The sequence below is a fragment of the Leptidea sinapis genome, chromosome 4 (assembly GCF_905404315.1).
Source record: "Leptidea sinapis chromosome 4, ilLepSina1.1, whole genome shotgun sequence".
NCBI classification, from domain to species: domain Eukaryota; kingdom Metazoa; phylum Arthropoda; class Insecta; order Lepidoptera; family Pieridae; genus Leptidea; species Leptidea sinapis.
The window spans coordinates 6,360,851-6,387,737 of record NC_066268.1 but is presented as its reverse complement, the minus strand read 5'-3'; the positions used below and the strand labels follow the sequence as shown (position 1 = coordinate 6,387,737).

The following is a 26,887-nucleotide window of genomic DNA, read 5'->3' as shown; positions in this document are numbered from 1 at the left end:
TCTGTCAATGGGTCGACGTATAGCTTACCATTAAAATTGCAATTCACTCGTCCCAATATAAGGCGATAAGAATGACTATATTGGGACAGCTTCAGATTATTGACAGCTTATTACTGACAGTAGAAGGTAGTAATTTATCTCTATCTGTAAATAATATATTGGGAATGGCCGTTAGTGTCTGTGCAATGCTCAAAGTAGAGGTTAACAGCCTGCCTCCTTTTGCGACGTTTTCACAGCTGTCAAAGTATTTCTAGACGAATAAATAGTCCAAGCTGGTAATAGTACATTGTTAACCGAGGGTCGAAAGAATCAATTCCCGAGATACTTTTACCCGAGTTAAACACTCTACTTTTCATTTCGAATATGAGGAAAATAAAACTAGTTGTCTATCTAAGGACAGATTAGTATCCCGCCAATTTATGTCGACTTTTCAAATTTCAAATATGGAACTTACCGCGTAATTGTTGCGGCTTATTCCGTTCAAAAAAGTTTGCGCTAAGTTCACACTGGCTGTTTAGAAAGTAACATGGCCGCAGTTTTTTTTTATTAGTTCTTTTTTACATAAAACTCTTCACAGCAGTTCTATTTTTAAAGTCCATTCCGGCCCTTAGGTGGGAAGAAATTTGGATGACTTTTTCCCTCTCTATGGAGGGAAGCAGCATTTTCCACCCAATAATCAAATTAAAACATCATTACTTTCCGAGTATGAGAAATGAAAAAATATTTTTAACTTTGACTCTTAGCCGTTAATAGTACGCTGAGTGTGACAGTGCTAGCGCGTGAATGATTGAGTTGCACAGAGTTTAAGCTTACATACACCTTTGTAAAAAGCTGGCAAAGCTCCTATGATTCCTGTGGTGTTGTAAGATAATGTAGGCGGTGGAGATTACTTAACATCAGACGACCCTTTATTTTACCTTTACAATTTTTACTTAGAAATTTTTTCTCACCAAGATTTAAAGTTTTTAATGTGACAAGGACAGTTTAATTAACTAACGATTTTTATGCTTCATTTTAGATTATGTATTGCAGTAATTCTCTTGTTTTTATATTTTTAAATTGTGCTAATTTAATTATATTAAAAGCTTAATTAATATAAATAGAGACAAAGTTTTTATTGAATGAATTTATATGTCTGTCAATTAATAATCAATCAATTATTAATAAATTAATCCTTATCACAATACAGGTTAATTTGAGCTATTTTGATAACTTTGGTTCTTCTACAGATATCATTTCTGATTCGAGCTCCCAGGGAAACTCCGAGCATAGCCGTCAAAATTTGCCCTTTGAGCGATCCATGAGTGGTCGCATCAGGCGCATAGTTAGCGACCACGTCTGCGTACTGTATGTCATCACAGGCACACACTGGTTGGAAACCTACGTATTCAGACAATGTGGTATTTGGGAATATAGAACAAATATTTATCTGTTATAAGGACCTACATATAATGTATAAATATCCAGACGACCGAGGTTTGCTCGGATTTTTAATGTACATAACTTGAACAAAAAAAAAAACGAATAAGACATCTGGATTCCAACCGGGTTCTTCCGCTTTCCGGTCCACCCAATGTCCCATCTGAGCTACAAGTCTTGTATATAGTGGCGAAATTTAGCATTGTATTCTAATGTTATTGTAGCTGTTTCTCATTAAAACATAACAGATAAAACTACATTTTTTAAAATTGAACCTAGTTACATCGATTTATCCCCCCGAAATCCCCTGTATACTAAATTATATGAAAATCGTTGGAGCCATTTCCAAGATTCAGATTATATATATATAATTCGTACCAGTCAATGTAATTTTCTAGCCGTCACCAATTTATTGATGTCATGGTAAGCAGCAATCATAGTATGTGTTGGAGTGTTGAAGGTGCAGCCTGGATGACTCTGTACACAGTCCGCGTTCTCTTGACCTCGTCGGGCTGCCCTCATGTAGCGGAAGAAACGAAGAATCTCTGGGTTGTCGGACACAGGACGTCGAAGCTCATTAAGTTCTCTGGAATAAAACGGTATTTTTCTCTTAAATTGCCTTGAAAAATATGGTTAAATAACAATAATATGTCGGGAAAGTCGCCTTTAACTAGAGCCCTTCGCCATATAAATGAAGTCCACAACAAAGTGGACATTTTTACGTACGTGGACTAAACTCACAAGGGTATTGTTATATGTAGTATGTTATGATAAATAGTTGTACGTTCAAGTTTTTTGTATTTTCTAGTGTGATGTATTTTTACTAATGTAATGTTTGGTTTATTAATTTTTGCTATTGTATGATTAGTTTTAGATTGATTTGTTTGTTGTTTGTATATAAGTTATTCTTGTGTTTGTAACTGTCGCATTAGGTAATAATACCTGTAATGATAGTTGCTGTGTGTGGTAAATAAATAAATAAGAAGGCAAAAATTAATATGAGACATTGTTAGCTTCTGCCAATCAAAAGAATGAATATTTTCATGTAGATATACGTTTTGCACGCCTAATAAGCGAAGTGTGAGGCAGCGTAAACTCTCTAAGAAAAAAGCGATTCACTCGATCGTATGAAACGTGCAGTCATTGATAGATTAACAGATGACGGTTATAATCTTGTAAAAGATAACAACAAAAAAACAAAAGGAGAGGAGCTGAAATCGACTATGTTTTAAGCAACTGTGCGCTTTTAAACTTAGCAGGATTATACCTCGTAGCCAATCGCCATACTGTGATTATTTCTATTTCAAACTTATGTCAAATCGCTGCATGTTTCATACTTAACTAAATTTCAATTTTTACTTAGGCAGTCCCGTCTCTTATTACGTAGTATTTACATCCTCTTTGGTGTGAGGTAGTGCTGTACTCTCGACAGTCATTTCATCGAAACTGAATTTGTTATTTTTTGTTTACATCGCACGTACAGATTAAAATGAGTGCACTTATATAAAGTCAAATAGGTAACCAATGCACGCCCCTGCGTATAAATGATCTAAGGTTAGAATGTAATATTTTTCATGCAGCACCTTAAATAATAAAATATATCACCTGCTCAACTGTGCAGACACAAGATTACTGTAAGGCGCATATTTAGCAGGACTTTGGTACATCAGACAAATGAGCTGTTCTCTGCATGACTCCAGCTTCATATCATTCTGCATTGTATTCTGAACGTCACCTGTAGAGCCTTCAGGAGGTGCTAAACCTGAAAATTAAGGTTGAATTATATATTTTTACTAGCTGACCCAGCAAACGCTGTATTACCATATAAAGTAATAAAAAAATTCATTAATTTAAATTTTTCGGGTATAAAAAATTGATGACGACCGATTCTCAGACCTACAAAATATATCGCACATAAAATTTATCGTACTATATCTATTGCGTATCTGTGGATGGAATAGAATAATATTAAAATCGCGATATAAAAATAGGTGTTGATCGAGAAGGGGTGAAAATTTTAAGTTGTATGTGTTTTTTAATGCTGAATCATAATAAAATAAAAAAAATGTAAAAAAATATTTAGGTGTGAGTGACCCTAATCATTTAAGGGTATGAAAAATAATGTCACCCGATTCTCAGACCTACCCCATATACACATAAATTTTAAAACAAATTAGTTTTGACGTTTCGGAGCAGTTTAGTAACAAACACCAGGACACGAAAATTTTATATATAAGAAGGAAGAGGACCGTATATCTCTGGAAACACCATCACTCAAGCTTTGCTGGTTTATTAATGTGAGTGCAGCATAAACTTATTATACTACCGTTATAGACAAACCATGTGTGAAAGTGAGATAAGTATCCTTACATAAAAGCCTAGGTGTGAGAAAGAGACGGAATAGATGAAGACCAATCAACCGTTTTGAAACAATTTAGTGTCCATTAGTCTCCTGTCAAATCGGACCGCGTTTTTAAAGTGAAACTTTTATAACATCGTCTCAAACTTTTTCGTTTGTGTGCTGCATGTCGCGTGACGGTCGGACGGCGCCTATAGTTCGCAGCAGCTGACCGTGTAGAGTATAGACTATTACTCATTTGTGCCAGTGCTCCACGCTATTTTGTCTATAATGTGAAAAAAAGTTTCACTTTTACCGTGGTTTCATAAAATCACACAATCCTTATTTTAATTTTAGTGTGTTTATCGTTATTTTTCTGTGTCTTAATTTTAAATTAATATCCGTAATTTAAAAATATAATAGTGTTATGTATTCGATTGTGTTGTTAATGTTAAGCAACAATCAAACTAAGGAAATATTTTACAGGAAAATGCTGATTCGCCAATACTACTTTCGTGATATTTATTTTCTCTTAACTCGTATCTTAATTACTCATTAACAACATGGAAATATGTAATACTTGTATTAATTATAGAGAGTGTATCAATCGTGCCGGTGGCGGGGAGAATGTACCTCGGGGCAAAGAACGGGGCATGGGGGGCTATGTAGCTTGGCGATTTATGAATTGCATTGTAAATTGTATGAGCGTACTAAGTTACTTGAATGATTGGCTTTTCGTAGGATAATTGTTTGAACAAATGATTTAAGTTTTCTTTAGTGTTAATTCCGCCAATATTTGTTTTTAAACAATTCGACACGTCTTTAGCCTCTACACGAGGCATCCTCAGGTAGTGTTGTCTCACCAAAATCTGGCACGAGACTGAATCAAATGAGCCGGAAGCCACTTTTTATACCCTCGTCCCATGAAATGACGCGCTGTGATTGGTCGACTGTTGTGACATATTACCCCCGGAAGAGATACGTAACAAAGGTGATGGGACTAAATTTGTTTGTTCATTCAACAAGGTAAACATGTTATTTTTGTGTTTTATTATTTCCAATTACTCTAACATATTATTGTTTGAAGTTGATTTTTATTTTAATGGTTACTGAAAAACCAGATTTTTTGGATTTTATAATACAGTAGTAAATATTGTAAGATGGATCTGAATCCTTCGTGTGTGAATCCAACTTGTACCTTTTAAAATTATTTTCCGTTAACATTTTCGTTTTTTATTCTGTTCGAGAAATATTTTTCCTTCGTCCTATGTTCGATATATCATGATCAAAGTTTGCAAGTTTACATGAAAGTAATTTATCAAGTGGGTAGTGTTTCACGATATACGTTATACGTTCATAGTATCCATTAGTTATTGCAAGTTTCAGACAAGAATCTAAGAAAATATATCCCACAACTTTCAGTGCTGAAGTTATCAAAACTTGTTACGATGCATTGTATTATTATGGATTCAAGCATTATTGTTTTTAGGTAGGAATTTAATGGATAATACTAATTATTATAATAATATTGTCAATTCGATCCCACTCACAGTGATACAGAAAGAGCGCGAAATTAAAATAAAGAAAGAAAGCTACAGTAGCACCAGATATATGTACTCGTATATGGATGCATTCGGGATAATTTATATCTCTCGCTTATTTTACCCGGAAAACGTCCACTGCTGGAGAAAGGCCCAAAGATTTCCGCGAGGATCGATCCTGCGCTGCGTTCATTAAACCTATTCCGATAGTCCATCTTATGGAGCCCTACGAATACTGCGTCCATTCAAGGTTTTTTCTGCCTCAATAGTTATCTCCAAGGAAAGCCCTCTGCACTCTGAGAGACCATGAGCTTTCTCATAAGACCCAAACTTAGTGAACACCATGGAAATATAAAATACAAAACGTATTAAAGAATACCAGCTCCATATTCGTAGATCTTTGAGATAGTTAAGTTGAAGATGATGATGAAGCCGACATAAGTTCATTATCCGCGAACAAAGGACTCAACTATTAGCAAATAAAGACGCAGCGTGAACCTTCAATTGGAAAGACTTGCCTCATAACGTACATTTGATAGTCTACTGAGTATTTCTATTTGGTTTTCCGAAATGGTCCTTCCATTATTAAAGAATTAATTGAGGCATATGATGCTGAATATTTACTTCTAGAAGAATTATTTAACAGGAAGAAAATTCGATCTTAGAATTCCAAAACACGGATAAAACCATTAAAGACATGTAAACAATTAAAATCATCTCTGATTTTCGCAATGGCAGATCAATTTAATGATCAGATAAACAAAATTTACAATAACTGGGAAAGTACTTCGAATTTCCAAAGAAATAAGGATGGTTTGACAAGCCAAACAACATTTGCTTCAATATGCTGATATTAAATTAAGAATTTAAGTAATTTTGTATTAAAATAAAGCCTGCTAGAACTTCGTATAATAATGGCGAACCTCGTAGTGAGACAGGCCAAACTCGTTAACTGATCCTCACCATTACTGTTCCATGATAACACAAGACCTCACATGGCTTGAGAAACCGTTTCAACTCTACAGGACCTACATATATTTAGAAGCCCTCCGACATCTTCTGTCCTTGTCAGACTTGGCTCCAACCAACTACCTTTTGATCCCATATTATTTTGTGCAAGTTTTTACATTACAAAATTATAAACACCTCAATAAGCACGGGAACTTTTGCCAACAGGCAATAGTACGACCAATACAGAAAAATAACACCGTATTAAACTATAAAGACCTTCGCTCGGTTAGTATTTTTCCATGTCTATCCAAGGTGTTGGAGAAAATAGTATATAACCAACTTATTGAATACTTGGAAGAAAATAATATTCTGCCAAATAAATTTCAATCGGGTTTTCGCAAAAATAGAGGCATAAATACGGCCTTGATTGATGTTGTTGACAATGTTTTGGGGTCTCAAGATCTAGGAGAAGCTACACTTTTGGTATTGCTCGATTATTCACGGGCTTTTGATACTTTGAATGTCCAACTTCTGTTAGCAAAACTCTCCTACTATGGATTCAGTGACACGGTCTTGCAGTGGTTCACTAGCTACGTAGGAAAACGGATTCAAGCTGTTGCAGTTGTACAGGAGAACGGAACCACGATGTTTTCTCAGTTTTGTTCTCTTTCCCGAGGTATACCCCAAGGATCAATTTTAGGTCCACTGCTATATATTCTGTACAGTGCAGATGTGGTACAGAACATACAATATTGCCGCTATCATATGTATGCTGATGACCTTCAGTTATACATATCGTTCCATCCAGATCACTCCCACTAGGGCTATAGAGCAGTTGAACACCGATCTCAATAGTATAGCAGAATGGTCAGAAAGAAATGCTTTGGTTCTTAACCCTGAGAAAACCAAATATATGCTACTGGGGACGCCTTCCCAATTAGAAAAGACTGAGCGCCTAAATTTTCATGTTAAAATTGGCAATAAAAATACTGAACGGGTTTCTGAGGCTCGCAATCTAGGCATCATTTTTGATGAGAGTTTGAGATTCGAAAAATATGTCAATAAAACTATAGCAAACTGTTACTATCGGCTTAAAACACTTTATCGTATAAGAAGATACATTAGTACTCAGCTACGTCTTAGACTATGCGATTCCCTTATCTTGGCGAAACTGAATTTCGGAGACGTGGTGGCAATACAACGTGTACAAAACGCGTGTGCACGCTTCTGCTGGGACATACCTGCCCGATCCCATATTACTCCGTTTTTGAACGATGCCGGAGTTCTGAACATGAGTTGCCGCAGAATAGTCCACTTTGCAGTTATGCTTTTCGGTGTTATAAAAACCAAAACACCATACTACCTGTATAGCAAATTGTCTTGGCTAGGGGATCTTAATGCCACTTATTTAACAAGAGCCTCGCAATATGGATTGGCTGTCCTAAAACACCATAGTGCTGCATTTAGAGGAAGTTTTCGTTACAATGCAACCGAATGCTGGAATAATCTTCCACCTCCTCTTCGTGAATTACAAACCGTCGGAAATGTAAGTCACGATTCTTAGAACGACAAAAACAAGATCAGCTTTGGTTGCATTGGTGGTGAAAATATAGGTGTAGTCCAATATTATAGATATACGCTCGTTTTAATGCTACTTTTTATTTTAAAAAATCTAATTATATTATTATCGTCTTTTATAAATTGAGATTTATATTGATATTTATGTCTTATTGAATTATTTATATATAAGTGAATTATTTATTATATGGCGAGCGCACTGTATCTCCAAAGATTAACGGGCAGCCACGGCCGTGTCACAGATAATCCTGAGTCAGTGACCCATTTCCTGCACTGCACTTCCTGTGCAGTGCAGGAAATGGGCCTCTCTAATTTTAAATCAATTACTATTTAATTACATTCTTTTTTGGTTTCTTTTGTACTTTTATCTTTTTATATTAAGTATAACCTGTGAGTGTTTAGTGAAATAAATGTTTTACTTTCTTTTTTTCTTCTTAAGTTGTATTGCACAAAGAGCTTTCACATCCTCTGTTTTTATTATTAAATATATTTTACCTTCCAAAGTATTGTTGAAAGTTTTCAGTAAAAATTCCACTATCACTTTATATCCTAAAATAACTAAGAAAATATCAGCGACCATAAAAATAAAAGCCCACTTGAAGTTTGAACATTGTCAACAATTACAATTCTAAGTGGTTCTATATACACTTGATTAGAATTGTAATAGTTCCATTTTAACGAGGAAACCCCCTGCCCAAACCCCTTGCCCCTTTCAATACAGCGAACAGGAGTCTTGAAAACCCAAATGTAAGTTTACACAACTAAGTTTTAGTTAAACTTCCCTAGTTATGGAGCCCTTCAAATAAAAATACAAATAGTGTACGGTGCAGCAGAAATTTGCCGGCCTTTAAAGTGTATGTTCACGCTTTTTACCAAGGTGCCAATATCATTTCAAAGTAGAAAGTTGCAAGGAAGCCACACTTTGGATGGACGCCATACATCTAGATGGTGCGGTTAATATTTGAGTTAGTTGCGTGGGGTTACATATGTAGTTTGGCATTATGATAAAACTTTTCGGATGTAACGCTATGTAACGCACGCGGATGTTTAAAGTAATTAATGATACTGGAGTGTGACAAACTGAAACTGAGAGCAATACTCCATATATGGTCTAACCTGTGCCTTAAAGTGAGCTGGAATATGAAGCATTAAGGGAAGTAGTGTTGAAGGGCAGTGATAAGACAAATAATTGGGGCTTGTAGTGGTGTCTTGAGGTTGGCTCATTCTGCAAAATTTGTGCGAAGGCCTCCAACAGGTTTCTTAATTGTAAAATAGATCCTAGTACTTACCAAGACTTGCGAAAATCCCATCAAGCCGCGACAGCAGTGGAGAGTAGAACGGATCATAGTTGTTCAGGATCATTGAAGATGCTGGTATTTTTTGAAAATTCTGAAAAATTAAATAATAATCCCTTTAAGTAGTGCTAAAAACTGGGGCGAATACAAATGTACTTTTTTCGAAAATTCCAGCAAATTTGAATAAAAGTACTGTGCAATTAAGGAAATTTGATGCTAATTAAACGAAATGGAGTTAATCTTACTACACTTCAGATGATGGAACCTGCTTAGAATTTAAAAAATGGAATAATACATTAAAGACGAAGAAACAAAGATTTCGACTTTTAGTTCATGGACGCTTAAGGATTACAAAATACTCAAAATAACTAAAACTGAAAATTCCTCGAACTTCTTTGGAACTGTTAGCACATGTGTCCTAACATTTAATGGCTTTATTTATAACTATGAATGAAACGTTCACCATTATAATCCAGAAATAAATTTACTGTCTGTGACTTGGAAGAGACCATTATCTCCAACCCCTAATAATTTTAAGGCGAGTCTTTAGGAAAGAAAGTTCTTGGGCTTTTTTATTTTCTTTCTGGGATAGTAACAGAGTGGTCTTTTTTAAATATCTCGACCAATGAACTACTGTTAACACGTGATTATGGGTACCACAACGGCACCTATTTCTGCCGTGTAGCAATAATGTGTAAACATAATTGTGTTTCGGTCTGAAGGGCACCGTAGCTAGTGAAATTACTGGGCAAATGAGACTTAACAGAGCTCAGAATTTTTGGCTTTTTCAAGACTCTGAGTGGCACTGCATTGTCATGAGCAGGGAGTATCAGTTACCATCAACTGAACGTCCTGCTCGTCTCATCCCTTATTTTCATAAAAAATACTGGCTCTTTATATCCAAAAAAAAAATAGACAAAACTGCGTAACGAAAATTTGTAAGAATTGACAAGGAAATCGTGCAAAAATTGTTTTGTTCTATCAAGATAATTCTTCGGCTTATAGATTCGCAGTTGCTTTTTTTTTTCAATCAATCTAGTAAATACTATTTCGAAGATTGAAGGATTATTTGAAACAGTAGATTCGAAGACGATAAGGACGTGGTCACTGCAGTACAGGATTTAAGTGGTGGATAAAGAGTTTTAAAGAGATTAATCATTTGAAATTAATAAAAATGATATTCCAAGCGTATGCTAAAGGTGACTCGAATATATATATATATATATATCCCTATCTATCCTAGATGGTTTATAGTTACTTATTTTTTTTATTGTATTTGTAACAAGATGAATGAAAATGGTCTTTGTTTGACGCTTCATCCTGAAGTATCGACATGACACTACCACCATTCGATGCGAAATTTATCCAAGATGGTTTATAGCTACCTATTTTTTTAATTCCAACTTTCCTTTATTAATCTATTTCCTTTTAAAATTCGCCCAGCGAAGCGGGCGGGAACGGCTAGTATAAATATATCGAAAATTAAACACACACAAATGATAAATAATAAAAGATTTAATAACTACTTTACTTACATTTTGTTTGATTTTGTTATTTTAAAAGCAAATAAGAAATGTTAAAGCTCAGTAAAACGGAAGAAAATCTTTTAAATGATAATTAAAATGTCGCTACATATTAATTATAAATTCTCCAGACCACTTAGATAAAATGTTCATGATGATATTCGGGGCTCTGTTAATTAGGTCGGTCTGTAGTAAACATATAAGTAATATAAACATTTGGTAACACAAAATTAATTAAATTATTTAAATCAAATCAAATCAAAGTCACATTATTCGTGTAGATCAAGGAAATTGCACTTATGAATATCAGAAGTTTTCTTTTCTAATATAAAATATAAACTGCCACTTCGGAAAAGTTTGAGCTTCTTTTTTTGAATGAGAAGAAGTCAACCTCATTGCCACTAAATTTACATTTACAGCTTCATCTTTTTACAAATTATTTAAATTACAATGTATGTAACGCAGAGCAGCTTGAATTGTCGGGACCTACTGTGCTCTGTAGGTCTGCTCGGGCTGCTCTGTGAACGGCTGCATCACTTGGCGTTGCGTAGAGACGTCGCTTCATTGTGTGTCTTTTACCGCATTTATCACGGGGAGTGTTCCGAAGAGCTGTTTAACCTGATTCCTGCCACCGAATTCCACCTTTGCACGACACGCCACAAGTTATGATATCATCCCCACCATCTCGATGTTTTTTTTTATTCATATTAAAAAAAAGAGTACAATGAAAACTTAAGACTAAGATGCGCCACAGAAACCTGTGTAGGTTTATGCGTGGTGCAAATGCATCACTTCGTGCATGTGTGGCGGTCCTCCACAGTGCGGTTTTCAAGGAGCTTTCTTCCACGTACTACAAAGCTGTGGAATGAGCTTCCTTGTGCGGTGTTTCCGGGACGATACGACATGGGTACCTTCAAAAAAAGCGCGTACACCTTCCTTAGAGGCCGGCAACGCTCTTGTGATTCCTCTGGTGTTGCAAGAGAATGTGGGCGGCGGTGATTACTTAACACCAGGTGACCCGTACTCTCGTTTGTCCTCCTATTCTATAAAAAAAAGTGATAAAAATGCTCAAACATCAATTACGAGTAAAAAAAAATGTAAATTACATAGTTTGATCTAGAGTTATTGAGTACAGTAGATGTATCAATCCACACACACTGTAAATAAATATAGGTACTTAGCGACCATTTTAATGTTGATAATAATATTAGTTGACAAAAAATTTATAGCGATAAATAACCTTAAAATCAGGGGCGTGCACTGGTCTTCTAGCATGGTAGGTTGCGCTACCGACAGATCTAAGTTTTGAGGTTTAAATATTGAAGTTGTATATCTGAAAACACTATCTGGAGACTGGACTGGTAGGTATTTAGTATCTAGAGTTAGGTAAAATTTAATGAGTGGGTACTCAATAAAAGTTTGGTGGTTATAGAATAACAGTGCTATATTTATGTAGGTTCCTAACGAGGTAGGCACTGCCTAATTGTCTATATTATGGTAAATTTAGGAGTGTGGCCTTGACACTTAGGATCACCGAGGACACTCCCCGAGGTCACGGGTGACATCAGAGGTGTGATAAACTACCTTGAGGAGCTGGGCTGGCAAAATTAGCCACCCACTCCAGCAACTTACAACAGAATAAAAAAGACGTAATACTATCTGTTATTAATACGATCTAATTACCATGTAATAATTCTCTATTATATTATTAATTAAGGGATTTTCAATTCGTTTTTTTATTTTAGAAAATTTATTGAAGTAGGCGTTACTTTGCGAAAATCCATAATTATCCAAATGATTTGAGATTTCTTTAGTGTTAATTCCGCTAATATTTGTCTTTAAACAATTCGACACGTGTTTCGTCTCTACATGAGGCATCTTCAGGACGTGCTGTCTTGCCAAAATCTGGCACGAGACTCAAATTCAATTTGAGTCTCGTATATTGGCGGAATTAACACTAAAGAAAACTCAAATCATTTGGATATTTATGGTATACACGCCCCTGGTTAAAACATTATAAAATACTTTTAAGTTAAAATAAATTCAAGTTAGAAGGAATTTAATTCGCAGTGGGATTGTCTTGTGAAATGTCCACACTTTTTTATTTGTAGACAACAAAATGTAGAACAAAGTTGTCGGAATTTCGTTTCATTTTACATTCCTGTTCTCAAAGGGGCTTCAACGAATTTTTCAGTTACCGCAAGTGCTTTTATACGTACCTAATGTGATTTAATTTGTAAATTATTAGCATCATTATATTTATATATATATATATATATATTATGGAATATGTCCCATCCCACCCAAGAGACGAGCACAGTTGTAATGCCGCTCAGAATTTTTGAGTTTTTCAATCATCTTGAGCAGCCCTGCAATGCGTAGGCCGTATCAATTACCATCAGCTGAACGTCCTGCTCGTCTCGTCCCTTATTTTCATTAAAAAAAAAGCTCTATACATCATTCAAGGGAATGGCGATTCTAAAACTCGAGTGTATACATGCCCTCGTCTTCGTTTATTGGCTTACAAATTCCGCTCACGTTAATAATCACTAACTTTCCTATTTTGAGCGAGCTATTGCGTATATTCAGGCAGAAGTTTTTAGTAATGTACAAGAGGTATATAGAATAACGCTAATGAAAAATTATTCCAATCTGATTATATTATCGTCAGAAATTTGATGTAATTATATCATAGTACTTACACGTGTCTAGTGTTCAAGTGTCATGTTTAAATTATTACAATTAATAATCTATTAGAGAATAAATGTACTGAAAATTGAAAATTAAGGCCTTATTTCTAACAATTTGATTATGTATTTAGATATTCAAATCAGGGATACAAGAGCCCTTGCTAATGCCAATTAATTACACTTATTTGAATGTAGGTCACCATTTCCATGCTAATATGATAACATTAATACAAGCAAATGATAATTTCTAACAGATGGGGACAATTATAACTGTTATTAATCAATTTTTCATTATATTATTATTTTTAAATTGTTTTAAGCTAATTTACTTATTATTATTGAGATTAAATATTAATAATCATAATCATTTATATAGTAATACTAGCTGACCCAGCAAACGTTGTATTGCCGATATTAAAATCGCGATACAAAAGTAACTGTTGATCGTAGATGGGTGAAAATTTGAAAATGTATGTATTTTTTGTTTTATGTAATGCTGACTCAAAATCAAACAAATTTCAAAAAAAATTTTCGTGAGGACCACCCTTAACATTTAGGGGAATGAAAAATAGATGTTGTCCGTTTCTCAGACCTACCCAATATTCACTCAAAATTTCATGAGAATCGGTCAAGCCGTTTCGGAGGAGTTCAATGTTTAACACCATGACACGAGAATTTTATAAATTATATTTATCTTATAATAAACATTATTTGCATAACAAACAAGGAAACAATAATATTTTATTTCGTATGTAAATCTCATTAAGTCATTACACTTGAAATATGTAATTTTTTCATACAGCTCGTTCGGAAGGCAGATTTCCTTAGAAAACAACGAGAAAAGAACTCTATGGTTGCTCTTTTCAAAACAGAATGTTGTTACAAGTTCTTATTTTTCAATTTAATCTTACAAATCATTTCAATTACAATATATGCACAGTGATGCAACAAAATACACAAACGTCAATTACTAAATGCCTCAGACGAGTAAGTCAAAAAAATGTAAATTTATAAGTAAAAACATAGCTATAGTTATTGAGTACATACTTAAAGTAAAATACAGTAGATTTATCAATGCACACATACCGTAAATAAAATAAAGGCATTATGCGACCATTTTATTAGCTATTATATAAAAAAATATATCTTTTACTAGCTGACCCGGCAGACGTTGTTCTGTATATAATAAATAAAATAATGTGTTTATATGAATTTGTCAATAATATATCATAACATCAAAAATTACTTCGTAAAATATGCACCCTGCTGTCGTAATGAAATTGTTTCACAGCAGAACTGTCAAACCGTGCGTCAATAAATTCTCTCATAGAAATTATGTATGGACACATCAAAGGAAAAACAAATTTGTTGTTTTTATTTAATTTAGAACCATTTTCCTATTTATTCCTTCCTTTTAAACCTTCCCTGGACTTCCACAATTAATTCAAGACCTAAATTAGCCAAATCGGTCCAGCCGTTCTCGAGTTTTAGCGAGACTAACGAACAGCAATTCATTTATATATATATATATATAGATTATATAAAAAAAATATCTTTTATATATTTATATTTTAAATTGTATCTATTATAATACTGAGCGGAATTTTAGTTACAGTTTAATTTGGTAGTTGGTGGCGCTGTAGTCGATTATATACAATACTAGCTGACTCGACAGACGCTGTTCTATCAAACGAAAAAAAATATGATACAAGTATTTGGGAATACTGTAGTCTAAAGCCATCGGATGTATGCAATCAAAGTTAGTGAGTTAAAAATTTAACAAAAAAGTTTTCTGAATGATTTAATGTTAAGGATTAATATAATATTTTTATTTGACTGATTTTACATTACCGCTTTATAATTGCCAACTTTTTAAAGTATTTACATGGATATATTCTTAAGAGATAGACATATGCCACCGCGGACTTTTATATAGACCTACATATGGTACATAATTCTAACACACTTACATTATTTTGTTATATCTCAATCAGTTGAAACAGAGTTTTCGTTGAAAACTTCCTATACCTCTAATAAATATCGTAAATGTATACAAAAACTAAATAAATTATACTAAAACCTTCCTCGAAAATCAAGCTATCTATTGGTGAAAACAGCATCAAAATCGGTGCTGTAGTTTTTGAGTTTATCGACAACAGACAGACAGACAATTATGTGTAGTGCTCCGCCAATCTTATGGCCTATTCTTCAGTATGCATGTTTCTGCTCTATTAATAATGTTAACGGATATTACATACCTTATAATTGTTAGTCATCTGATTCTTGTAATAGTTATTCTTTGAGGGGAGATATGAAACTTTCTGCCCGCCGGGCCCAAACCTGAAACAAATAACTTAATGGTGAATATAATTATTTCATTTTTGTTGCTATGGCGTCTCTCATGTTTACCTCTACTTTCACTAGATGGCGCTCTTTCGACACCATACAAATCGTAGTTAACTTTTACGAGATCGAGTTGGTAAAAATCTCACATTAGGTACTCAGATGCATAGTAACTCTTATGATTTTAATGATAATCTAGAGCACATGATTCCTCATAAATATTTAGAGCAGATATTTTTGGCGATGCTTATTATTTATAATAATAATATATAAATTGATGCAAGACTAACAATGCGAAACAAAACTGGTAACCGTCGCACTAAACAAAACCTAGTATTAAAATTTTAGTCATTTCAAAATTCAAATACTTTTTCGTTGATTCCAATATTTGTAAGATCAATCAAACACTCTAAGAAAAAAGCGATTCATTCGATTGTATGAAACGTGAAGTCATTGACAGATGGACAGATGACGGCTATTATCTTGTAAAAAACGGAGATAGCCGAAATCCACTACGTTTTAAGCAACTGTTCGCTTTCAAACGTAGCCGGTTTATACTTCGTCGCCAATCGCGATACTGTAATTACTACTTTGTCAAACTTATGTCAAATGACTGCACGTTTCATATTAGATTAAATTTCAATTTTTACTCAGGCAATTTTTAAAAACAGCACGTATTTAATTATTGTTGGAACAATTTTTGAAGTGCAAGTAAAGAAGTTCTTTAGAATCGTTGTTTTTGAAACTCGATGTAACAAAAAGCGATATGATAGAGGCGCCGTTCCCAGCTATATCCGAGGTTTTCTAGGGTGCAGAGAACGAATTTAGGATAATTTTTGAAATCCATGATGGCCGCCGTGCAACATTATGATTTCAATAATTTGGATATCGAATCCGAGGTTTTCGAGGGTGCAGAGAACGAATTTGGGATCATTTTTGAAATCCAAGATGGCCGCCGCGCAAAATTATGATTTTAACATTATGGATATGGAATCCGAGGTTCTCGAGGGTGCAGAGAACAAATGAGACATTTTTTTTGTTCGACGTTTAGGCCCACCTCGAAATGTGGTGTATAGTAATGAAACATATATTGATTTATTCCTTACAATCTCTAGATTACAACGGTATATTAAGTTAGAAATGGTCTAACCGGAATACTGAGAAATACGACAAAATGTGAACATCAAAATAACCATAAAATCATATAGAAATGTTAGTAATAAGCTATTATGTAATATCTTGACATAAAACAGAAACGGCCATAATTAAGTAGGGATGTAAGTAGTACTATCTGACATCAAAATAAACAGAGCCTGTACGAAAAGTAAGGATACAGCTGATAAAAGATGGCTTACAATGATGCACAGAACAAAAATGTTCATGACACAAGTATATTAATAGTCCCAGGCGGGTGTACACCGACACCCCAATGCTTCAGTTTAGCAGTCAGGGCAATCACTATAACCACTATACCAGAAAGCTTGCCAAAAATACTTAACAACCATCATTATAATTTCAAAGTCATGTCTTAATAAAATAAGTATTTCATCTAAATATTATTGAGGTAAGGTTTTGTACACTGTTCATCATAGGAAGAAAAACACATTGTTTATATAGTATAAATATTTATTAGTCATATATTAGTCAAATAGTTATCATGTTTTATATTTGAATCTTATCCAGAAACGACGCAGGTGGCTCAATCTCATCTTGATGCCCTGCCCTAAATACCACCCAACAGATATTTCATGGTCACAGCAACCAACAGAATGTCTACCCACCAAACCATTGCAACAGTATCCGGCAAGAGCAGTTCTAGTATTAGTAATCGATGAGTCAACCAGTCGATAAGTTTTTAAGGCACTTGTGTGCCTTGAATGTATCCTACCCCGTAGAAGGTATTTATTTTGAACAAAATTTTGTGTTCTCCGGAGGCCCAGTTCAAGTCTCCAGGCATCTCAGACACTAATCAATGTTATCGCACATTACGATGAAATCGTACTGCACAATTTACACAACGACTCTCTGGAGTATAATATGCTGTAAATGCGATATTAAAATCTATGAAATAAACTAAATAATTATCATAATGCAAAATAAAATTTCACGTAACTCGAAAGAAACGATAAGTACGGAATTCCGTTTTGACAACGTAAAAATCAAAATGTGAACTGTGAGTTCACAGATATAGACTTTGTCTATGCTACTTTATTCCATTGCATGGTAATATTTAACTTTGTACTTAATGGTAAATTAGTTTAACCTCTAAAACAATAATTGTAATGAGGTTCATGGATCCAATAGATATTTGTTACTTTTCAAAAGCAGATAATCACTGTTACCACCACGTTTTGCAGTAATATTTTAATTTTCTCACATGAATGTTACAAATGTTTCATTGTACGCATTTTATTGCCATGGTGACCACAACTGTATGCAGGAAATGTATCAAGTGTTTGCCTTTTTATTATAATTTCATGAACCGGGTTAGATTTTACAATTAAATATGGCCTGTTGACAATAATAAATGAATTACAATTTTACTAGCATAATACGATTAATAAACATCACTATATCCAGTGGGCCAAAAAAAAATGTCGTGCGGTGTACACCCGCCTGGGACTATTAATATACTTGTGTGATGAACATTTTTGTTCTGTGCATCATTGTAAACCATCTTTTATCAGCTGTATCCTTACTTTTCGTACAGGCTCTGTTTATTGTGATATCAGATAATACTACTTACACCCCTACTTAATTATGGCCGTTTTTGTTTTATGTCAAGATATTACGTAATTAACTTACTTATTACTAGCATTTCTATCTGATTTTTAGGTTATTTTGATGTTCACATTTTGTCATATTTCTAAGTATTCCGGTTAGACCATTTCTAACTTAATATACCGTTGTAATCTAGAGATTATAATGAATAAATCAATATATGTTTCAATACTATATAAAGAAGTTTCACTTCAATTACATACCGACGTATTGAGAACCTCCTCCTTTTTTGAAGTCGGTCAAAAAGAGCTGCCGTTAATGTTCTCACGAGCACAATTTTTTCCGAACATATGGTAAATTCAGTAATTTAAAATAAATATTTATAGTGACTATTCAAAGCGCTTAGTTTAAGGCGAGGTTTTCCCAACCCTTAAGGTAAAAATTTCGCGAACGTTAGATTTTAAGGTTTTAATTAAGATTATTGGACTTTGACTTTGAATACTTATAACATCATGTGGCGTTGTAGATTATAGCCTCCTTTCACTATCTACCAATAAACACAAAAAAACCATCCCAGCGGAGAAACAACGGGTATATAGTCCATTCATAGCTGGCAACATATTTTTTTAATGACGTCTGTTTTGTTTACAAAATATTTTGCTGTTTTGACGAATGTGTTAGCTTAAATTAAAAGTTGTGAAATAGTATTTAGGTGTGAAATGTGATTTTCTTTTCAAAATTTTATTATAAGATGCTTTGTGACACCCTTTCACTGCACAGTAAGTCATTTTTCAATTAAATTTCTCGCACTGATTGTCCTGGAAGTTGACAGAATGACACTGACGCGGCGGGAAACGTATGTTAAACAACCACATTGAAACTGCTTCATTTGCATGGACCTATTCTCGTTCAAAGCGTTATTATTCTGAGGTTGAAATCATAATTTTACGCGGCGGCCATCTTCGATTAAAAAGAATAATCCCAAATTCGTTCTCTGCACCCTAGAGAACCTCGGATACGATATCCATATTGTTGAAATCATAAATTTGCGCGGCAGCCATCTTGGATTTCAATAATGATCCCAAATTCGTTCTCTGCACCCTCGATAACCTCGGATTCGATATCCATAATGTTGAAATCATAATTTTGCGCGGCGGCCATCTTGGTTAAAAAAAAACAAAATGGCGCGTAACTGAAAATCGTGACGATTTGCTATAAAATTTATCTCATACTTCGATAAAGAAGTTTCACTTCAACAATTGTTTGGTTTTTCCCTGTTCTTGTAATGAAATGTCACAGCAGAACTGGCAAAAAGAGCGCCAAAAAGTTATCTCGTAGAATTATTCACACCTAAATAAAATTTTAAATGATAAAATATTAAGGTTCACGATTTGAAATTAATTCTGCACATAATGTGCAAAATTTGATTAAAATCAGTTTGGTAGTTTAGGAATTCATCGCAATGTGACAGGAAGTATTTTTTTTGTTTCTTCGTCCATTATAAGAATAGGCAAAGGTTTCAAGCCGGTATTCGTTATTTAATAATTAATTGTCCAAGCCATCGTTGCAAGACTTTTGCAATATTGTTCTTTCTCCAAACGCAGAATAGCACGAGGAATAAAAAAAGATTAAGGATGTTTGCTTTGGCCTAAGAAGTATAACTTCTTGCGTGCATACAAGTACACACACACACTTTTTTATATATAAAGATGATATAATTTTGCTTTAACTGATCGCACCTAAAGGAGCTTTCACTTTAATAAGGTTACTTCAACTAATGTCTATTTATTGAGCTTATCGCAACTTTGCATAATATCAATAAATTTCCATGTTGACACTAATGGAAGTGAAGTGAGGCACAAAGGACATATTTATCTCAATTCTCGTAGAAGGGCGACAATGAATTTAAATTGTACAAAAATTGGCAAATTGTACAATGGTAATGGCCAACACATAATTGAATCTGACAGGCTATTTGAAAAGCCTATCAAATTGACAGATTCAAATTCAGGATTTTCAAGCGCTTTATAAATTAAAGATTACATCATTGTATTAATTATTAAGATTAATTATGCATAAGACTCAAAATGTTATAAGAAATACTAGAAATACAAAGGGTAAAAACGCGTGTAATTTTGTATTGCACACAATAAATTTAACACGTATAAAGCTAGGTAAATTCAGAAATTTGAAGAACTAGTAAACAACAAAACACGAGTTGAAAATGATTTGCGTTATCCGACCGCAACTACCAATTCCGCGGAATGTCAAAACAATCGCACAGTTGTCAATTTATCAAAACAAACTTTAGAGGAACCAACCGTAGAGGTATTGAATAAGGGATTAAATATTACTAATGCGCTGAAAATTTCCCACGAACAAATAATCAATATTTCAACAATGTTAATGATAAACAAACATGCAAAAATACTCAATCTTGACATAATATCTTAAACCACTGTGTGCAAATTCAAAAATTCAAATTCAAATATTTTTAATCAAAATAGGATGTGACATCACTTACTGAAAGTAAAAAACTACCACCCATTCCAAAACGAATGGCTTAGACCTGAGATGAATGGGCGCAACAAACTCGGGGGGAATTGTTTTTTCATCACAAAAATATGTTTACTAAGTAATATTGTACAATTAAACCTATTATTTAATAGCCTGAGGGCGGTCGCTCCATTCCCAATCCATGGTATCATTAAGAAAGACATTTATGTTATAGTAACGTTCACCATACAAACGTTTTATATCAATTCTTTTTGAATAATGTAATACTTACGCAAATTCACTTATGTGACTATGAACATACATTACATTATCAAGAATATATTAGAAGCAATAGTCAAGATGTTAATTTCTTTAAATTTTGCTCTCATTGATTCTTTAGGACCTAGGTTATAAATAGCGTGAATAGCCCTCTTCTGCAGGACAAATAGTGTATTAATATCGGCAGCGCTGCCCCATAGCAGTGCACCATAGGACATAATACTATGGAAATAACTAAAGTATACTAGTCGCGCCGTATCTATGTCAGTTAATTATCTAATCTTTTTAACCGTGTATGCTGCAGAACTCTGTTCGCCAATTCTTCAATATCCAAATTTTGAAGTAAACCCCGAAAAGTGTATGGTTTTTGCCTAAAATTCATTAAATAAACAACCCTAACAGGTTATTGTGGTCTTAATAGACAAATAGTGAGCCAACTTGACTCACCCACTTACAAACTAGCCCAAGACATTGATAAAGTACTGACACCTCTTAAAGAAAACACCAGTGCTCAAGTGAAAGACTCTTACAATTTTGTTGAAGCTTTGAGAGACCTTTGAGAAACTTTAAGAGAGCAACGAAAGAACTTTTCACCAATCTACCTATAATAGAGTGTACCAATATAATAAAACAAAAATTGCAACAACTCATATGCCTCTAGAATAAGCAAGAATGGACGTTTTTGACATTTTAATAGGCGATTGGATTTTTTTTATATAAGAGGGGGCAAACTGGCAAGGTGGGGAGAGGTGAGGCAACCGCCCATGAACATCCGCAACATCAGGTGTCAAGAAATGCGTTGCCGGCCTTTAAGGTGGGAGTATGCTCTTTTCTTGAAGGTACCTAAGTCGTATCGGTTCGGGAAAACCGCAGCCGGTAACGCATTCCACAAAGTAGCTGTGCGAGGCAAGAAATTTCTTACAAAACGCGCGGTTGTGGAATGCTAGACGTCAACGTGATGCGGGTGATACTTTGCACGTAATCGGCACGAATTCGGCCGCTGGAATCAACCCGAACAGCTCCTCTGAGCACTCCCCATGATAAATGCGGTAGAAGATGCAGAGAGAACCAACACCTCTACGCAACGCCAAAGAATCATACCAATCGGAGATGACTTGATCGTCGATGATTCGAGCCGCTCTTCGTTCTATGCGGTCAAATGGAAGAAGCTGGTACTGGAGAGCACCCGCCCAGAGGTGAGAACAGTACTCCATGTGAGGCCGAATTTGCGCCTTATTTAGTTGCAGGCGGTGGCTTATAATGAAGTACTGCATGCAGCATGCACCGTTGATAACAACCTTGACGCTCCGATCGGCCAAAAAGCTAGTGACCCATTAGCACAACCTCTCGGGAAGCCTATAGAATGGCAGTTTCGCTATCAGAGCTTTATGCCATACCCAATCGAACACTTTCGCTGTGTCCAAACACACCGCCAACGCCTCTCCCTTCGACTCAACCGCTTGCGCCCATTTATGGGTGAGGTATGCAAGAAGATCACCAGCTGAGCGACTGACGGAAACCGTACTGGCAGTCGCTAATCAGCTGGTGCACCTCTAGGTATCCCAAGAGCTGGCGGTTGATTATCGACTTCATTACGTTGGTGAAAATGGAGGTAATGGCAATGGGGCGGTAGTTAGACGGATCCGAGTGTACACCTTTCTTAGGGATCGGGTGCACTAAAGCCGCTTTCTATGATTTCGAGACTACGCCTGATAAGTAGGACAGCCGGAAAAGACGGGTAAGGGCCGGCGCCAGTTCCAGAGCACATGTCCGCAGCACTATCGGGGGAATGCCATCGGGCCCGCTCGATTTATGAATATCCAAGGTGAGAAGCGCCTTAAACACGGCGCCATGCCGGATTTTTACCTCCGGCATATATGACTCGCACCGCCAAATTTGCGGTGTTGGTGCACCTTGGTTATCCAGAGTCGACTTGGATGCGATGGAAGAGGGAGCCCAGGAGATCGGCTTCCTCTTTCGCGTCATGGGCCAGCGGGTCATCGTCCCTGTGCAATGGCGGAATGGCTGGCTGGCAGAACTTTCCTTGGACAGGCTTGCCGAGCGACCAGAACGCACGAGTTTCCGAGGAAAGGCGTGCTAGTCTCTCGCCAATTCTGCCAATGTGCTTCGTCTTCGGGTCAGCAATAACTCTGTTGAGGGACCTGGAGGCATGATTGTAGTGTTTTTAAATTTCATCCATTCACCCAAGCCTGATAGCACTCCTGCTTTCGGCGAGAGGTCATTTTGCAGGAGCGGTCAAACCATGGTTGGGACCAGCCACCAATATGCACAGAGCAGGATGAAATGAAGTGTTCCATACTTTGCAGTCTTGTTGCACATCAGCAACAGCGTCAGCAGCGGCATCTGGATCACCCAGCGAAAAACAGATCTGCCTCCATGGGTAGGATGCAAAAAAGTACCGCATGTCATCCCACTCTGCTGACCTGTCAAGTGTCAAGTCGTGAACAGATCTCCCTGCATGATCGGTGGTACGTGAGCCATTTGGCGTGGTGGGCGTTAAAATCGCCAAGAAACACGCTCTGCAGTGAGTACCTGCTCCAACACGGAATCTGTAGCAATTTGGATGTGTGTCATTATGGGATCTATACAGGCATGCATAGATTCGCGGATGGTCATCGCAGTGTACACGCAGCCAGATTTTTTTTTTTATGGAATAGGAGGACAAACGAGCGTACGGGTCACCTGTTGTTAAGTAATCACCGCCGCCCACAATCTCTTGAAACACCAGAGGAATCACAGGAGCGTTGCCGGCCTTTAAGGAAGGTGTACGCGCTTTTTTTAAAGGTACCCATGTCGTATCGTCCCGGAAACACCGCACAAGGAAGCTCATTCCACAGCTTTGTAGTACGTGGAAGAAAGCTCCTTGAAAACCGCACTGTGGAGGACCACCACACATCCAGATGGTGAGGATGATATCCTAACTTGTGGCGTGTCGTGCGAAGGTGGAATCGGCGGCAGGAATCAGGTTAAACAGCTCTTCGGAACACTCCCCGTGATAAATGCGGTAGAAGACACACAATGAAGCGACGTCTCTACGCAACGCCAAGTGATCCAGCCGTTCACATAGCACTGTGTCCCCGACAATTCGAGCTGCTCTGCGTTGCACGCGGTCAAAAGGATCGAGCTGATACTGTGGTGCGCCAGACCAGAGATGACAGCAATACTCCATGTGTGGCCGGACCTGCGCTTTGTAGAGCGCTAGTATGTGGGCCGGCTTGAAGTATTGCCGTGCTCTATTAATGACGCCCAGTTTCTTTGAAGCCAATTTGGCTTTGTCTTCCAGATGACCACGAAATTGGCAATCGCTCGAGATTTCGAGACCCAGTATTCCGATACTAGGCGAGGCTTTGAGGGAAGTGTTGTCCAAGAGCGGTGATACGACAAATGGGGTTTTTTTAGTGGTAAACGCGCAAACTTGAGTGTTCTGGGGGTTAAATTGAACAAAGTTCAATTTTCCCCATTCCGCGACGTTCTCAAGAGAGGACTCGATAGAAGACACAAGTTTCTCCCGGCACTGGTCGACGATTTCCCGAGAGAGACCTTTATTGCCAGTGTATACGGCATCACCAGTGCTGTCGTCTGCATAGCAATGAATGTTGGAGGTGTCCAACATATTATTGATATGCAGAAGAAACAACGTGGGAGACAGCACACAGCCTTGGGGCACTCCAGCATTCACGGGCTTCGGGTTCGAGCAATATCCGTCGACAACGACCTGTATGCTGCGCCCAGTGAGGAAGCTGGAGGTCCACTTGCACAAGCTCTCGGGAAGCCCAAATGATGGAAGTTTGGAGAGGAGCGCTTTGTGCCATACACGATCAAAGGCCTTCGCTATATCCTGGCTAACTGCCAGGCCTTTCCCCTTGCTTTCAATAGCCGCTGCCCATCTATGTGTTAGGTATACCAGAAGATCACCTGCCGACCGACCATGGCGAAACCCGTATTGTCGATCGTTGATCAACTGGTGACCCTCTAGATATACTAAGAGCTGACGGCTAATTATGCTCTCCATGATTTTGGAGAGCAGGGAGGTAATAGTAATAGGCCTGTAGTTTGCCGGATCCGAACTGTCTCCTTTTTTTGGATCGGATGGACAAGGGCTGACTTCCATGAGTCAGGGACTACGCCTTTAGAATAAGAGTGCCGGAATAAACGCGTTCGCACCGGCGTCAACTCAGGGGCACACGTTCTAAGCACGATTGTAGAAATGCCATCCAGCTCGCCGAACAGTTTCCTGTCTGAACTGTACTTCAAGCATAAGAAGAAGCAGCCAGATGATGGATAGGCCTGTCCTTCAATAAAACTCAGGCGTCAAGAACAGACATCCTCCCTGATGTAAACGAACACGCCAGCCTGCGGTATAAAGGAGTGTTCCAAATTATACCCCCGGTATGAAAGATAAATCAAATATAAAGATGAATCAGCCAGAGAGGATATCTGTGTCTCGGTTAAAAAGAGCAGGGCCGGCTTCCCCGTCTCCAGGTGGAAGTGAATGGCATTTAAATTTGAGCGAAGCCCCCTGATGTTGCACAAGTCCACAGCGAATGTGGAGGAGGGTGGTTTGAGCTTCCTGCTCTGTTTGTCCCGAGTCAACACAGGTTTGCCTCCTCCAGAATACGCGGGGCGGAATAGTCTGGTACTGTCCTGGAGTATTATATTTTTAATCTATGCTACCATTTGTATTGGAGGGGTAAGGCCTCCGGATATCCCACTTACCGGACTAAACACAGCGGCAAAGCCACTATTTCACGCCGATTTCAAGTGGGGAGTGGTATTTCTCCGGGCGTGCCGGCCTAATTCGGTTATGTCCGTTAGGACCCAATACTACCACTCCTGAATTGTTGCGAATGATTGAAACTCTAAGATTAGTGCATTGCATTGGAACGACTATGCGCCCATCACACTGCTTTTGACGCGATTGTCACACTTTGTAATTGGAATGCCAATCTTTATTTTATTTATTATATTTATTTATATAATCTTCTTAAGCGTTTTTCTTTGCGTTTAAATAAAGTGCTCAGTTCTTCTCAAAGAGTTTTCACTTCAATAATAGTGAAAATATATTTACCTCGACATATCGATGTTAGATGGATCATTTATATCATTTGCGTCTCCATTTCCGTATAGTTCATCATTGTAGGCATACGTCCCGGCCTGGTTGGTTTCATATCCCATGAAGTCTTTGTTGTCGTTGTTGTAAGCGCCCTGGTCATCGGTATTAGCTGGTGGGTAGCTTGCTTGGCTGGAAGTAGCTGACAAATGGGATATACCTGGAATATAAAATATGTATTAATATTTATACGTTCTTCTCTGGTCAATCAGGATATGGGCCACACAGCAGAGATTCTCACAGCACTTTACTTATTCCGAAACCCTAGTGGCTGCTTAATTACGGCCTGTTTCAGGATGTGTTTTTTTCGCTTTCCGATGTTTGATTATACTAAGACATGTTAGGCGTATGTTTATGAAATTATCATTTAAAATACTGACTTCAATATAAAATGTATTCTCTACAATATTTAAAGTACTGTGGTAATTACTACTACACAATATACAAGTTCAAATATTTTTATTTAAAAAAGGATGTGACATCTGTTTAAAGATCATTTATTCTCATTAAAAACATTACAAACAGTCACTTTTTTTTTATGGAATAGGGGGACAAAGGAGCGTACGTGTCACCTGTTGTTAA

General features: G+C 36.6%; 1 protein-coding gene across 1 annotated transcript in view; it reads right to left on the bottom strand.

Moving 5' to 3' along the window:
• LOC126979744 (uncharacterized) overlaps nucleotides 1-26,887 on the bottom strand; it is an 84,116-nt gene that overhangs the window by 6,794 nt on the left and 50,435 nt on the right. Inside the window, exons 4-8 of the mRNA XM_050829253.1 lie at nucleotides 26,264-26,465; nucleotides 15,594-15,675; nucleotides 9,117-9,216; nucleotides 3,025-3,181; nucleotides 1,798-2,005 (exon numbers count right to left, since the gene is read on the bottom strand). Of these exons, the coding sequence (XP_050685210.1) occupies nucleotides 1,801-2,005; nucleotides 3,025-3,181; nucleotides 9,117-9,216; nucleotides 15,594-15,675; nucleotides 26,264-26,465 (746 nt within the window). The 3' untranslated portion in view covers nucleotides 1,798-1,800. The remainder of the gene's footprint in view (nucleotides 1-1,797; nucleotides 2,006-3,024; nucleotides 3,182-9,116; nucleotides 9,217-15,593; nucleotides 15,676-26,263; nucleotides 26,466-26,887) is intronic.